General features: G+C 39.5%; 1 protein-coding gene across 3 annotated transcripts in view; it reads right to left on the bottom strand.

The window, feature by feature from the left end:
- The window catches only part of PEAK1 (pseudopodium enriched atypical kinase 1), a 291481-nt gene that overhangs the window by 36925 nt on the left and 237887 nt on the right, over window positions 1-16669 (bottom strand). For all 3 annotated transcript variants that reach the window (XM_032865117.1, XM_032865116.1, XM_032865118.1), the window contains one exon: window positions 8236-8429. In XM_032865117.1, coding sequence (XP_032721008.1) covers window positions 8236-8429 — 194 coding nt within the window. The remainder of the gene's footprint in view (window positions 1-8235; window positions 8430-16669) is intronic.

Genomic DNA, 16669 nt, shown 5'->3' with positions numbered 1-16669 from the left:
GTGGCACAGTTGGTTAGGTGTCCAACTCTTGGTTCCAGTTCAGGTCATGATCTCAGGATCAAGAGATCAAGCCCCGTGACAGGCTCCGAGCTGAGTGAGGAGTCTGCTAAAGTTTCTCTCTCCTTCTTCTGCCCTTCCCTGTGCTTGTGCTCTCTCTCTTCCTCTCTCTAAAATAAATAAGTAAATCTTAAAAGAAAAAAGTGATCTTGTGGGGCTATGTAGAAGGATGGCTTATATAACTCTTTCCTTAGGAAACCTCTGGATTAAGCCCCATACAGCCATACCTCAATTAATTATATTTTGCAGATACTGTGTTCTCATTTTTTAAAAAAATAAACTGAAGGTTTGTGGCAACACTGCATCTAGCAAGTCTATTGGTGCCATTTTTCTAACAGCATTTGCTCCCTTTGTGTCTCTGTGTCATGTTTTAGTTATTCTTGCAATTTTTCAAACTTTTTCATTATTATTACATTTGTATGGTGATCTGTGATAGTGATCTCAGCAGTGATGTTACTGCTGTAATTTTGGGGGGCACCACAAGCCACACCCATGTAAGATAGCAAACTTAATCGATACATATGTTCTGACTGCCCCACCGACCAGCTATTCCCTTTTCTTTCTCCCTCTCCCTGGGTCTCCCTATTCCCTGAGACATAGCACTATTGAAATTAGGCCAATTAATAACCTTAAACTGGCCTCTAAGTGAAAGGAAGAGTTGCACAGCTCTCATTGTAAATCAAAAGCTAGAGGGGCGCCTGGGTGGCTTAGTCAGTTAAGCATCTGACTCTTGATTTTGGCTCAGGTCATGATCTCAGGGTCCTGGGATTGAATCCTGTATTGGGCTTCATGTTCAGTTGGGAATCTGCTTAAGGATTTCCTCTCCTCTCCCTCTGCTCCTCCCCCTGTCATTCTCTCTCTTTAAAATAAAAAAAAAATACTAAATCCTTTAAAAAATCAAAAGCTAGAAATAATTAAGCTTACTGAGGAAGGTATATTGAAAACCGAGGTAGGGTGAAAGCTAGGCCTCTTACACCAGGTTAGCCAAGATGTGAATGCGAAGGAAACGTTCTTGAAGTAAATTAAAAGTGCCACTCCAGTGAACACACCAATGTGGAAAGTGGAACCATCTTATTTCTGATATGAAGAAAGCTTCAGTGGTCTGAAAAAAGACCAAACCAGCCACAACCTTGCCTTCAACCAAGGACTAATCCAGAGCAAAGCCATAACTCTTTTCAATTCTATGAAGGCTAAGAGGTGAGGAAGCTGCAGAAGAAAAGTTGGAAGCTAGCAGAGGCAGGTTCATGAGGTTTAAGAAAAGAAGCCATCTCCATAACATAAAAGTATAAGGCGAAGAAGCAAGTGTTGATGTAGAAGTTGCAGTATGTTATCCAGAAGATCTAGCTTCTGGTAAACAACCAGATTTTCAATGTAGAGGAAACAGTCTTATAGTAAGACAAAATGCCATCTCCGACTTTCATAGCTAGAGAGGAGAAGTCAATGCCTGGCTTCAAAGCGTGCAATGACAGGCAGACCCTCTTGTTAGGGGCTAATGCAGCTGGTGACTATAATTTGAAGCCAGTGCTCATTCACCATTCCAAAAACCCTAAAGCCCTTCAGAATTAAGCTAAAGCACCTCTGCCTGTGTTCCCTAAATGGAACAGCAAAGCCTGGATGACAGCGTATCTGTTTATAACATGTTACTGAATATTTTAAGCCAGCTGTTTTGATCTACTGCTCAGGAAAAAATAAATTCCTTTCAAAATATTACTGTACCTGGTCACCCAAGAGTTCTGACGGAGGTGTACAAGATGAATGTTGTTTTCCTGCGTGCTAACACAACAGCCATTCTGTAAGCCATGGACCAAAGAGTCATTTTGACTTTCCAGTTTTGTTATTTAAGAAATATACTTTGCAAGGCTATAGCTGCTGTAGATAGTGATTCCCCCACGGATCTACACAAAGTAAATTGAAAACCTTCTGGAAAGGATTCACTTTTCTAGATGCCAATAAGAACACTCCTGATTCACGGGAAGAGGTCAAATACCAACATTAACGGGAGTTTGGAAGAAGTGGATTCTAGTCCACATGGAGGACTTTGGGGGTTTTAAGACTTGTGTGGAGGAAGTAACTGCAGATATGGTGGAAACAGCAAGAGAACTAGACTTAGAAGTGGAGCCTGAAGGGTCATCTGGTTGACTCAAGTAGGTTAAGTGTCCGATTCTTGGTTTCAGCTCAGGTCGTGATCTCAGGGTCATGGATCCAGTCCCATGTGGGGCTCTATGCTCAATGAGGAGTCTGCTTGAGATTCTCTCCTTCTGCCCCTCCCCCCACTCAAGCCTGTTCTCATTCTCTCTCAAGTAAATAAATAAATCTTAAAAAAAAAAAAAGTGCAGCCTGAATATGGGACTGAACTGATGCAATCTCATGATAGAACTTTAACAGATCAGAAATTGCTTCTTATAGGTGAGCCAAGAACATGGTTTCTTGAGATGGAAACTGCTCCTCGTGAAGATGCTGTGCAGATTGTTGACATGATGACAAAGGATTTAGACTATGACACAGCTGATAAAGCAGAGGCAGGGTTTGAGAAGATCGGCTCCAATTCTGGAAGTTCTACTGTGCTTAAAATGCTATCAAACAGCATCACAAGCTACAGAGAAGTTGTTGGTGAAAAGAAGAGTCAACTGATACAGCAAATAGCACTGTTGACTTATTTTAAGAAATTGCCACAGCAATTTCTGAATTTCTGAAGGCCCTAGTCTTCAGACCCTGATTTGTCAGCAGCCAGCATCATTGAGGCAAGATCCTCCACCAGTAAAAGGATTACAAGTCACCGAAAGCTTAGCATTTTTTAGCAATAAAGCATCTCTTAATTAACATATGTATATTGTCTTTTAGATATAAAGCTATTGAACATTTAACAGACCACAGTACAGTGATAAACATAAACTTTATATGCATCGGGAAACCAAAGAATTAATTTGATTTCCTTTATGGTAGTATTCACTTTATTGTGGTGGTCTGGAACCAAACCCATAATATCTCCAAGGTATGCCAGGATTAGAATAAAAAAGCCAGCTGATTAACGGAGCACAAAAACTGATACTTGAAATTTTTCTATATGAAATTTCCTGAGGGCTTACCTTCCCTAATCTGGGAATCTTTATAAAGTCAAATGGGAAAGTCACTTTTGGCTAACTCATTCAAACATGTTCTTAGTACCTACTGCATGTTTATAGGTAATTTGCATAGGTAATTTGCTATATTGTAGGCACACAGAAGGAGAGGTAAACCAAGAAGCTGCAAATGGAGAGTTGATAGATATTTCTAAAAACTAACGTGAAGAGTACTCAGTTACAAAGTAAATGAAGGACAGCTGAAGTCACTGACTTATTTCTAACACAGTAAAAGTTATTATGAGCACCTGATTTTAGCAGGCTGATAAAGTAGTCAGGTGTGCCACATAAAAAACTAGCAATATTTCTTCTAGACATCTTGAGATAGACATAGAAATGTGGGGAAAATGTTGAAGGTCTGATTGAAAAAACATTTTATCACTTATCTGGGAAATCATTTTGGGTGGCTGATACCCTGCTAAATTCAGTTTGGGGTTAAGATGCCAGAGATCAGGGTTTGTTCAGAGGCCTCATATCACCATCATCCAGAGTAAAATCATCATTTTTCAAGTTGCATAAAGGCCAATATGATTTTTGTGCCCATAGGAGACAATACAAATCCTCCAAATAAACAATTCTTTAAAGATATGCTGTCCTGGGGTGCCTGGGTGGCTCAGTGGGTTAAAGCCTCTGCCTTCGGCTCAGGTCATGATCCCAGGGTCCTGGGATCGAGCCCCACATTGGGCTCCCTGCTCAGTGGGGAGCCTGCTTCTCCCTCTCCCTCTGCCTGACACTCTGCCTACTTGTACTCTCTCTCTGTCAAATAAATAAATAAAATCTTAAAGAAAAAAAATAAAAAAGAAGTGCTGTCCAACAGAACTTTTTGTGACAACAGAAATGTTCTGTATCTGCATGTCCAATACAGTACTAGCCACTGAGGGCTACTGAGCACTGACAATAGTGAGACTAGTGTCTCACTAGCAACACTGTCTTAGTCTTAGCTAGTGAGACTAAGACACTGAATTTTTATTTATACTCTAATGAATTTAAACGTGAATAGCCAGATGTGGCTAGTGGCTACTGACTGTATGGAATAGTGCAGCTTTAGAATCTAATCTAGTTTAAACAAAATAAAGTTTGCTTTATTTATGCTAAGGAGAAGAAAAAAGCTGCCTGAATTAACCCTGGAGAATAATCTCTAAGGTAAAAAGAAATGGCTTTAAGATACGGTCTGCATAAGTCAGTAATAATTAGCAGAACTTGGGGTCCTCTATCACATTCACAACTTCAGTCTTTAGGATGCAAGCAACACATAACTTTTTGAATTTATATTTTTTTGGTCTGTTTATTCAACATTTTTTTATGAAAATTTTATTTATTTATTTGAGAGAGAGAGAGCCAGTGTGCATGAATGGGGGAGGAGAAGAGAGAGAGGGAGAGGAACAAACATACGTCATGCTGAGCACAGAGCCTGATGAAGGACTCGATCCCACAACCCTGAGTTGGTGACCTAGTGGAAACTAAGAGCCAGACACTTAACCAAATGAGCCACCCAGGTGTCCCTCAACATCTCTAATAAAAATTTTAAATTATTTCCACTTTAATCTACATTATCTGGCTAGCACATCAAACATATCTGAAGGAGAAAGCAACAGCATATCTTTGGGAAGAAAAGGAACTTCATAATTCTTGAGTACTTCTATATACCAAGTTCTTCTTTTATCATCATCCCTATAAAGCAGATATCACCATCCCCTCATTTCAGAGGAGGAAATTGAAGTTCTGGCATGCTAAATAGCTGAACTACAAGCATACAGGTGGGCAATGACACAGCTACCAGATGAACCAAAACCTGGTCGATCCCTCAAACTTATGGTGTTTTGTTTTGTTTTGTTTTGTTTGCCTACTATATTACACTGCCTCCCACATCCACTTTACAATGTAATTTTCAGAAATAAATTCCACAGTAAAAATAATGGTAATCCTTAATTTTCCTCCCTTAATTTCTTCCACTGGCCTGTCCATCCATCTTCTGCCTCATTTGATAAAAGGAAGGAAGGAAGGAAGGAAGGAGAGAAAGAAAAAGGAAGAAAGAAAGAAAGAAAGAAAGGAAAAGAAAAAGAAAAAGAAAAAAGAAAGAAAGAACATGGTATTTATAGACTGGTTTTAGACTATTTAAAAAGATCTAAAGGTATTACATTTAAAAATACTGTTTCCTTTCAGTTTTTAAACTACAGATTTTTAAATAATAAGCTCCTAGGACTTTAAATCACAAGAAATTACCCAAAGAGATACTTTAAAATTTCCTGCAAATGATTTATTAAAAATATTGAAAAAGGCAATTTCCAAAAGCCATCTAAAATACTTGTTTCATTAGGAAAAAAAAACAAGAACAAAACAAAAAATTAAAAACCCCTCAGTTGTAGAATTCATGACATCAACCCTGTGTGTTACTCAGTTTTTATTTTATTCACATAGTAAAACCTTCCCAAAGAAGAAACTAACATGTGTCATACGCTATGGAATCAAGCACAGCCACATAAGCACTTAAGGAAAATAAGGCAACACTTTACAAGCATCACAAAATTTAAAAGTAAATTAACAGGTTGGGAAAAAAGCTATCTTTTTGATGGGGCATCTATAACATAGTGTATTTTTAGTGTTCTAAGTAATGGTAATCTTTTGAAATTTTGTGTCTCAATGTAGATGACTAAAAAAGTGTGGGGGGTGGGGAGACAGCTGCAGTCCTTCAGTATTTTACAAGAATTTAGTGGTTATGATCATTATAGTCCTGGTTAACACTGACGGGGTTCCAATCCTGGTGCAATCCTTACTGGTTCCTTGGGCAAGGAATTCTGACTCACTTTTGTCATCTGAAAAATGGGGATCAAAATTCCTAAGGTTGTTGGGAGGATTAAATGAGTTAATATAATATAATGTGAGGTACTTGGATTATTCATGGAAGTAATGTTCTATTTTTTTTTTTCTAATTATCTATAGAACTGAGAAGACAAACAAGATAAATAATTACCCTTAACTGACATTGGCAGATAGATTTTTTTTAAAGATTTTTTAAAAATTTTAAGTATTTTCTACACCCAACATGGGGTTTGAACTTATAGCCCCAAGATCAAGAGTTGCATACTCTACTGACTGAGCCAGCTAGGCACCCCAGCCGATGGATATTTTTTAAAGAGATGCCATAAGATGCCATATAATCAGTAATAATTAGTAATATGTTTTACTGAGGACATCACAAAGGAAATGTTGGGGTAGTAAGAATGTCTGAAAGATATGTCGATATATTATGCTGAGAGCATACTATAGTAAATAAGCAATAGTTTTTGTATTTTATAGGATGTTTCAAAATATATAAAACAATGGGAGAAGTTGAGTAAGCTGTCTGACTATAATTCCAACTGGAAAATGGCATCTGAGATGGTTGCTTGCGTATACTGTAATATGGGCTCCACAACGCAAAGGTCATAGAAGGCTTCTAGAACTTAGAAGGGAAGTCTTTTCCTTACAGAATGTATTTTCAACTGCATGTGGATTGTTATGATGAGTTTTCCCAAAGAGCACATTAGAGCATTTCTCCTACAGTATTACTTCAAACCTTTTTGCCTTCTTAAGTACTCCTTTATTTCCAAGTACTCTAGCTGCTCTTAGAATAATTTTTCCTTACTATAACCTGATGAAGGGAAAAGACGAAAAAAGGAAATGAGAAACAAGACAGAAGAATGCCTTGATATTACGCGCCACCGATCTCCAAACAGGTTTAAGTGTTGTCAAAGCCCATAAGGATCTTGCTAGTGCTGTGCATATGGAGTTCAACTCGGGCTCCTCCTCTCCTGACTTGAGGGGAGAACAGCAATGAGAAATCCTTATCTAGCCCCAGGCTTTGCAGAGAACTATGACACTCAAGGAAAGACGACAGATGGAAAGTTCCTGGGTACTCAAGGAAGAAAAGTGAAGATAATTGGAAAAACTGAAGAATCTCTGCACTGGCAGGCACCTTAGAGGTCACTCAGTCTGGCCCTCTTTGTCCTGTAGGTTTCCTCTTCACTGCATCTCTGAGAGATGGCTCCTCAGCCTCTGCCTGAACACCACAATAACTGGGATCTTACTTCTTTGAGTCTGCTTGCTCCAAGCCAGAAATCTGAGCTATATCATAGATTTCCACATCATTTTCCTATCAAATTAACCACTATGCCTTATGTATTTTGCCTCTTAAATCTGTTTACTGTTCCCCCTCCCACTACCTTAGTTGAGGCCTTTCTCATCTCCTTACGCGGTCCTGCCAAAGTACCCAACTACTAGATTTCACCTCAAATACTTCACCTCCAATCCATCTTCTCATGGCAGCCTATAAAGCGGATGTTCTAAAACACAAATTACATCACATCATTCCTCGGCTTAAAACCTTCTGATGGGTTACTATCACAGAGAGCAAAAAAGTCTCAGGTTTTAGCTTGAAACGCACACTCTCGTCGAACTCTTCTGCTCGTAGCAGCACTAAATGGGTGTGGTAGCCCAGGCACCATGCTTGTTCCAGGGTCCGAGCTTTTGCTCATGTTGCTGCCTTGGGTTGGAATACTCTTTCTTCCCTCTGTCCACCAACTAAGTTAGTTCAGGAACTAGCTTCCAAAAGGCATCTTTTGACACCCTCTCCTGGGTAATATAAAAAATATTCCATGTGTGTATCACTGTATTTATCATATACTACCGAAATCCTCCCAGTGAGTCCCTCAAGCAGGGACCATGTCACACCCTTAGCGCATGGCACAGGACTCATGGTAGCAAGTGTTCAGTATATGCCTAGTAAACACAAGGACTTTTTCTGAGGTGAATTAAAATTTATGGTTCCACACCCGGTGTTGTTCGGAAGTGCTGAATCACTATGCTGTACACCTGAAACTTACATTACACTGTATGTTGACGAACTGGAATTTAAAGAAAAAAAAAAAAACTTAAAAAAAAAAAAGAAAAATTATGGCTCCCGTTGTCCAACTTTTGCTCCATGCAGCAATAAAAACCATCTCACCAGGGAAATCAAGCATTTGGGTAGTGCATAAAAAGGCAAAGTTTAAATACTACTTATATGACATTTTCTACTTACCTAAGTTGCTGTAGGTTGCACTACAGGGATTCAGGTCAATAGTATCTGAAATGTCTTCCTTTTCCTCTTCCCTTTCCAGTCCAGGTAGGGGCAAGGCTGCTGTGATGGGAGGGCAGCCTCCGTCATCTTGCCTCGCAACAACGGATCTTGGATCCCGAGGAGAGAAGTCCTCTGTCACTTCGTGGGTCTTGTGACTGAAACAAATCAGACTGTGGTCACAGTGGCATTCAAAGGTCTAAAATTTAGATTTATAGAAGACATATACTTGCCAAAAATGTAAATAACAAGCCCCAGAGTCACCATAATGGGTCCTATGGCCTGAAATACTTGTCTGAATACAGGGCAGTCCTTCATCTAGGCTGATTCTCCTATTTATCTTGATTCCTACACATTGAGAATCCAGTTCGATAGAGGAGGCATAGTAATCTCAGAAGGAAGCCTGAGAATAAGAAGGTAAGAAATGAAACTTTTTAAGGCAGGAGGTGGCGATGGTAGTGGTGGAGAAGGCTGAATGCTTAACTGGTTAAAGACAAAACACCCACATGCTTAGTGAAGCATCTGGCATATTTACTATATTATAGTACTGTAACATCAAATAGTTTACTATATAAACTTACTTTATTTCATATATAGAGTTTACTAAATGCTAAAGTATTCAGTAAAGGATCAGGAATAAAGCTGAGATTAGACTAAATAAGGAGGGTAAGCAATTGCTTCAGAAGGAAAACTGAGGCCAGGAAAGTCTTGTTGTCAGGAGGACAGAATCATCAGCCTTTGCCCGAATGCATGCCGTAGGCAAGGTGAATGGAAATGAAAGGTCTGCATTCTCGTTAATCTTCTCAATTAAAATGAACCTGAAAGATCCTGTTGGCCACATACCACAGTGTGGCATCCATACTACTTTGTGTTTCCAATCTTGTTTCACGGCTGCCTGCTCATTTGCTTGTAGCTATTTCTTCCAGTCTTCCCCACTGCCCATCCTGCCTGAACTGTCAATTCTTTGCTATAAGTACAAGGGTACTTTAACGTTGGTAGAGAAAACTAGCCTAGTCAGAAAATCTCACTGGGCTAGCCAACAAAATAAATTTAAAAACAGGCTTCTTTAACAGTTTCTGAGAGTGTTCTTACACTGTCACACACTTACCAACCCTTCTCCCCCCCCCCTTTTTTTGGTTTTGTTTTAATGTGGGCAAAGAGAAAGAAGGAAACATCTTATATACTATAGCATGTTATTTCTGGATTTTCAACTGGCAGTGAATCATGGTGACATTTACAAGTTTCTTTAAAAGAGCTACTTTGTTTGATCATGTGTCATCTGAACACGTATCACCTGTTGATTTGAGGGAGTAGATCTGAAAAAGGAGTACCTTCTTATCAATCTTTCATTATGGAAATTATGCGTGTGTCTGAACAAAAAAATAAGCCTTAAAGTCTGCTGGATATACAACTTCAAAAATACTCTTTCAGAGCTGGCAGAGCCAGAGGTGTCTCTGTACTGGGAGTGAGCAATGAGCTGGAGCTTCCTTTCTGGGATCTGGCTCTCGAGGACAGTGGTAAGGTGGAAAGGAGCCACTCCACTGGTGGCCAGTAGGGTGGTGTATGTAAAAGAGGCCTCACACGGTAGAGCATGCTGCCTCTTAATGGGCTGCCCTAGGACATCAACCCGAAAAAAGGGCTCCGAACAAAACTGGTTTCTCATAATAGGGAGCAATACAAAATCACAGTGAGAAGGGGCCTTTGCTTCTCTGCCATTAGCAAAGACAAAGCAAAGTGACACTTCTGAGACCCTCTCAAATACCACGTAGTGTCAAGGTTATAGATCACTGGATAGTTACCAACATGCTTCAGAAGGAAAATGATCTTTATTGAGCAAAAGTTAATGTAAGTCATTTCTGATTTCAAAGTACAAGTATATATCTAAATATAAAGTGACATTCACTTCTTATTTTAGAGTTAATTTGAGAGGTTTCCTAAAATGCTGTTTTTAGGCTCCTAACCTCTGCAAGCTTGCTCTCGCCTTTTCTCTTTCCCCAATCTCCTCATTATTACTAAGACAGCTCTCTTTTCCATTATCAAAAGGGATTGGCAAAGGTTGGTTCAGAAACCACGACTCTATCCTCCCTTGTCTGTTTTCCTCCATGCAATGGGCTATTTACCATGAGCTTCAGCTATTGTGAAGACTTCAGAAAGAGTTACTGCTATTAAACCATGAAGAATTCCCTGGGCCTGCTCCTCATATACATGAAACACAGCTCTGTGCTCCTATGGGCTTCTCACAACAAAATACGGATGCTAAAAAGCAAGAAATGTTAAAGACTCACCCACTGTACTCACTCAGACAATTCCCCATTAAAGGATATTCTACAGGGCCGCCTTCGGTCTGTTAATCATGTTCTGAAGCTCTGATGTACCAGAGATCCCACTGAGCTCAGGAAAACTACAGGTTGGGTAAGATACAAGTTTCGAATCCTGCACCTTAATATCATCCACTGCACCTTGACCTTTACCTTAGGGGTTTGGTCTGGGAAATGTGCCAAACTACCTCTGGGAAGCAAAGTGAAAACTAGTTATATTAACTCTTTGAGGATCAGAGCAGGACAACCTATATTCCACATAAAGGTTAGTTTTCATAAGCACATTTTAAGTAAGTACACTGGTATATTATATCACCAATTAAAATAATCATCAACTATAAAGAACTATGCAAAGGGAGCTGATGAAAGTGAAAGCACAAGGAATTGCAAATGGATGCTAAGATGTTTAATCAGCAGTGACAGCAGAGTCTAAAAGGAAGAATTTTAAAAAAATGCGTCAATGATATGTCACGTCTTGATGCTTGAGGGAGGAACAGCTCTATGTACGATGAAAATGGTAAGAGATGAAAAATGGAGAGGCTTTGAGAGTTCAAGCTTAGATGTGGTAACATGCTATGACTGAAAAATGAAAAAGAACTGAGAACAGCATCAGAGAAGGTTGACTCAGTCACTATGTATCAATAGACAAACTGTCTAGGAAGAAAGAAAGAAGTAAAATCCAACAATTTATCTAAGGCATATTAACTTTTTAAGGGAATATAATTTTTGACCATTGATTTCTTTGTGCCATATTTAGATATGAAATCAGAAAACCCTCCCAGGGGCGCCTGGGTGGCTCAGTGGGTTAAGCCTCTGTCTTCAGCTCAGGTCATGGTCTCAGGGTCCTGGGATCGAGCCCCACATTGGGCTTTCTGCTGAAGCAGGGAGCCTGCTTCCCTTCTCTCTCTGCCTGCCTCTCTGCCTACTTGTGATCTCTGTCAAATAAATAAACTCTTAAAAAAAAAAAAAAAGATATTTAAATAAAAAAAAGAAAACCCTCCCAAATAGTAAAATGACACTTTCCAAATACAGACTTTATCTCCTAACAAAGGGGTTCATCACCAGTATTTCATCAAGAAATGTTTAAGGTAATAGAGAAAACACCAAAATGAGAATCTGAGAAACCAGGTTCTGATTTCCTATTCCTTGATCATCTCTACCAACCAGAGGACAGCCTCAGAAAGGAGATAACGAACAAAATGAAAATGTCCCCCATTTCCTCCATGAGACAGAAAGTTTAAAAAGATCTTTAAAATGAAATTATAAGAAACTTGTTAGAATTTCTAATATACTATATCTTAGCACATCTTGAAATAACAAATATGACAAGGATAACTAGATTTTCTTCAGGTAAGTACAATTTGATATTCGTTGTTATAAAACAGAACTGTTAACTAATAAATGGCCCACATAGAGGAAGTTATATCTTTTCTATTTCTACAAGTTAAATTCATGTTTAAACAATCCCTAGGTCTATAGTGCTATGTAGTATGTCTACAGTAACTATGGTGTTGACACATAGGTCCTTAATTGTCAGGCTGAGTCACACCCTGATTTAGCCTACTATTTTCCTGGACCCTCAGCATTCACTCTGTTTTTATAATGGAAGACAACACAAGTTCGTATGTACCTCAGACTCCTCAACTGACTTTTTCATTAATGACCAGTTTATAATTGAGATTTGGGATAGATAACCCAACACTTAAAAAATCAGGTCATAATCTCCCGGAAGACATCTCATTTTCTGAACATGGAGAATGAACTTAATGTGTTCAAAGGAAACTGTAACATTGTTACAGATTTGTCTGTTATACAAATGAATCCCTTGGTAAGGTTATCTCTCATCAGTCTGCAACATTCGTACATAATTCAAAGATGCACAAGCAATCTCCTGTGGGAAGCTCACTTGGTTTACCCAGGTGGTAGGATTAATCATTACACACCATCAAATGAAAATGATCTTTTTTTTTTTTCTGGCATAGTCGTTCAAGACAGATTTTTGTAAAAATTCTGTTAAATATCTGAATGTACTTTTTAAAAAAGGCAAATCAAATTCTGCATTAGAGTCCTTTATGTATCCAAGTATTTCCACAATTTCTGTTCATCTTTATCTTCAAATTCAACCACTTCCATTCAGCTTCAGAAGGGACAGTAAATGAAATCAAGCTTCAACAGAGACCATCTGTCTCTTTGGGCAAATGGTATTCTAACCTCCCATTTGCCAGCTCTCTTCGGCAACAGCATTTGTCTCTATTTGCCCAAGACAGCCAATTAATAAATGTGTGATTTTAAAAACATCTTTTTACTCCTAAAATTCAGATCAAAGCATATCAGAAACAGCATATCACAGTTTTCTTAACTGGTTTCAGAGCTGCTGATTTCTGGGTTGCAGGGGATGATGGGCTTTTGTAGAGCTGGAATATATACCAACACATGAGGAGAGTTCAAAGTTATCAAATCCCACACCTTTAATCTATCAGAAGGAGGAAAAACTCTGTTTCTCTCTGTCTCTGTAACCCCTGCTGATGTGACATTTCCTAATCCTATCTTGGTTTCCAGGTCATCAATTTGATTTTGCTATATTTTCCTATTACTGGCATTCTCAGGTAGAAAAGTGTTGTGTCCATTGATCACTATCTTAGTGTCTCCAATTTTCCACTAAGCCTTCTGTAGTCTTTCACTGAAACCTTCAAACTTCTTCTCCTGAACTGAGATTAACCTTTCACTGAGATCTGATGAGTTCTTCCAAATATGTCTAACAGAAGTTGGTCAAACAAAGGTAGCTCTTACTAGTGTGAATGAAGTGGCTGGGTCCTGGAATGAGGAAGACTGGTAGCCATGAGCAAGGTCCTGAATAGACTCTAATCTTCAGACACTGCATGGTTTCACTTTTTCTTTTTAAAAAATAGATGTGAATAGCGAATTAAAAGTGTCTTTGAAGCACCGGACCGCAAGACAGAAAAGTAGATAAAAACACGGGCCACTGTAAATCACTGTCATGTTCATAATACTAAGAAAAATTACAGTTTTAAAATCCTATGAAATACGAAGTCAGAATGGGATCTGTGCAAATCAACAGAGAAGATAATCTCGGAAAAGAGCAATAAAAGAAGGCTGCCTTTCTCAACAACAGCGTTACAGCAGGAGCCTCTCATCACCATTTAGGCCTTGGCTCACTTCTAAAGAAAGGTGTAAGATACTGATGTATACGTCCTGAGAAAGCAAGATACTAGAAGAAAAAGACTGCCCAAGGGAGGATAGGGGGCCCTTGACTTTTTACGCATGCGCAGAAGCACGGAGAAGCACCTTCTCCACTTTCCTCTTGTCTCCCTCCACTGCCTGTCTGCCCTTGAGTCAGAGGAGGGAGAGGTGTATGTACACACCATGCTATGAAAACACTGCGGGCTCATGGAGGGGACAGGAATCTGCTCCTACTCGACACTGCACGAGCTGCACACTTTCCCACTTAATTCACCAAAACACTTCAGGGGGTTGAGGCAGTTGCTTTCATTTTGCAGATAGGGAAACTGAGCTCAGACGAAGTGAAATGAGTTGCCTGGGGTTACGACGGTAACGTGGTAGTAGAGTCGGGATCTGAACTGGATTGTCTCCGAACTGACACCCACCATGCCGGCACCATAATGCGTTTGGTATATGGTAAAGATTCGACCGTAAATGCCTGATTGTGAAGATGAAGAAGTAAGAGTGCTTTGCAAAGAACAGAATTATTATTAAAATTACTAGAAGCTATTATTAAAGGGTATTAATGGCTACAGATGTGTTCTACTTTTGAAAAATTCTAAACAACGTAATTATTTACATTGCAAAAGGATTTCTTTAAAAAGGAGCTGCTTTAGTACAGAAAGACTGTGTTCACAGATACACCATCATGACCGCCTCTGCATTTGCTGAGTGTGCAGTACTGTACTTAGATATATGTCTCCTAACGATACCACTCCAAGTAAGGCTTGTTATTCCTATAACAGGGAATCTGAACAGCAGTCAAAACTTATATAGTACTTATTGGGTGTCTGTTCTAAGCCAGGATTCTCAAAAGTGGCGCTACTGACATTTTGGACCAGATAATACTTGCTGTGAAGGGATGTCCTGCGCATGGTAGGATCCTACTAGCATCTCTTGCCTCTACCCAGGTGTTGGAACCACTCTCTCCTTCCCTAGTCATGATGACCAAATAGTCTCAGACACTGTCATGCCTTGGGTGGGAATAGGGAGGGGAGAACAAAATCTACCCTCTTCTCACAGTTTTTCCTAAATTCTTCTAAGTCTCACAATAATGCACTAGGCAGATTATTATCTCTCTTTTACAAATGAAGAAATTAGAGTCCAGAGAGGTTAAGTCATTTGCCTCAGGTAACACAGCTGCTAACTGGTGGAAGTGAGATTAAAACCTAGGGTCTGTGGTCTAAACAGATACCCTACTCTGCCTCTCAGTTTACATTTGAGGTAACCTGAACCAGGGCTTGTCCAAGATGACAGAGCTAGTAAGTGGTGAAAGCAGGATTCAAATCCAGGTCTGAGTGACTTCAAAGTCAATGTTCTAAAATATTATGCCAATTGTTATTAGGCTGTAGTGTGCCTAAGAATTACCTTGGGAACTTGCTAAAGATGCAGATTTGCGGCTCCCACCTCCAGGGACTGATTTTACAGCTCTGGGGGATGGCCCAGGAATCTGAATTTATATAAACACCCCAGGAGATTCTGACACAGTTGGTTCTAGTGCCTCAAGTATAAAAAGAAAGGATCAAGGTGTAAAAAGTGAGCAAGAAAATTTTAAATTGGAGCATTGCTGCTCAGAAGTGACATAAAGGGAAACAAAATAATTCAAGTAGTCACAGATGAGAGATTCATAAAGGGCTATTAAAAAAAGAGGAGGGGCTGTTTTAGAACCAATCCTTACATTCTGAGGTTTATTCTTAGAATACAATTATACGAACTCACAATATGTTAGAAAACAAGGATTTGATCTAGTATGACATTCACAGTTTTTAGTTGGAGCCCTGTCTGGATAAAGTTACCTCTGAAAATAGGAAGCAGCATCTGTGAGAACAGCAATAGGTTGAGTCTCCCGACATGCAGCATGACCTCAATTCCCGGTATCAACAGAGGACAGAGATGAGCAAAAAGGGCAGACCGCTCTGACTGAGAAAGCTGCTACAAGAGGAACCTTGGACCGGTAACTTCTACCTGCTGGGCCAGGGTTCTCTTCCTAAAATCTCTATTTTGTTTTGCTGTTCCTCTGTTCCACATCCTTGTGACCTGTCAAGGTCATGTCTGAACTACCTACAGGTCTTCACTTCAAGGCCTTTCATAATGAGGCTGCAATGTTATGTTTCCCTCTTTATTCCAAATTTTTCAACACGCAATCCTTTAGCTCCACACAAACCAATGTATTTCTACATTGTAACTTCCTATCCCTTGGACACACTATATTCTCCATCTGTGCTGAACCTACTTTCTCTACCTATCTAGAGTTGCTTCCCTTCTTTTCACCATCTACTTCAAACTCAGTCATTAAAGACTATGCAGGCCTCAAGTTGGCCAAGACATCTTTGTGTCTTCAGGATTCTTCCTTCTCTGAACACTGATTAACAGGTGTTCTGGATAAACATTTGTATCCCCCCATTCATATGTTGAAGCCCTAAACCCCAGTGTGGCCATATTTGGAGATACTTAAGATTAAATGAGGGGATAAGGGTGGGACCCTGTCCTATAGGATTACTGTACTCACAACAAAAGATACCAGAGAGCTTGGTCTGTCTCTCCCTCTGCACACAAGGAAAGTGAGGACATAACGAGAAGGTGGTCATTTCTGCAAGGTAGGAAGAGAGCCCTCACCAGAAACCAGTTCATCTGGAACCTTGACCTTGGATTTCTGCCTTCCAGAACTGTGAGCAAATACATTTTTGTTGTTTAAGTCACCCAGTCTGTGGTATTTTATTTACGGTAGCCCACGCAGACTAATACGAAGGGACAGAGAATTACAGCAAACACTCAATAAATAGGTGTTGAATAAATCAAATCAGGTGGGATCTGGACAGCAAGGCACTAGAGGATATTAC

This window comes from Lontra canadensis, unplaced genomic scaffold (assembly GCF_010015895.1).
Source record: "Lontra canadensis isolate GAN:19392208 unplaced genomic scaffold, GSC_riverotter_1.0 scaffold28, whole genome shotgun sequence".
Taxonomy (NCBI): Eukaryota; Metazoa; Chordata; class Mammalia; order Carnivora; family Mustelidae; genus Lontra; species Lontra canadensis.
Note: the sequence above shows the minus strand (reverse complement) of the source record. Positions and strands in the feature narration are given on the sequence as shown.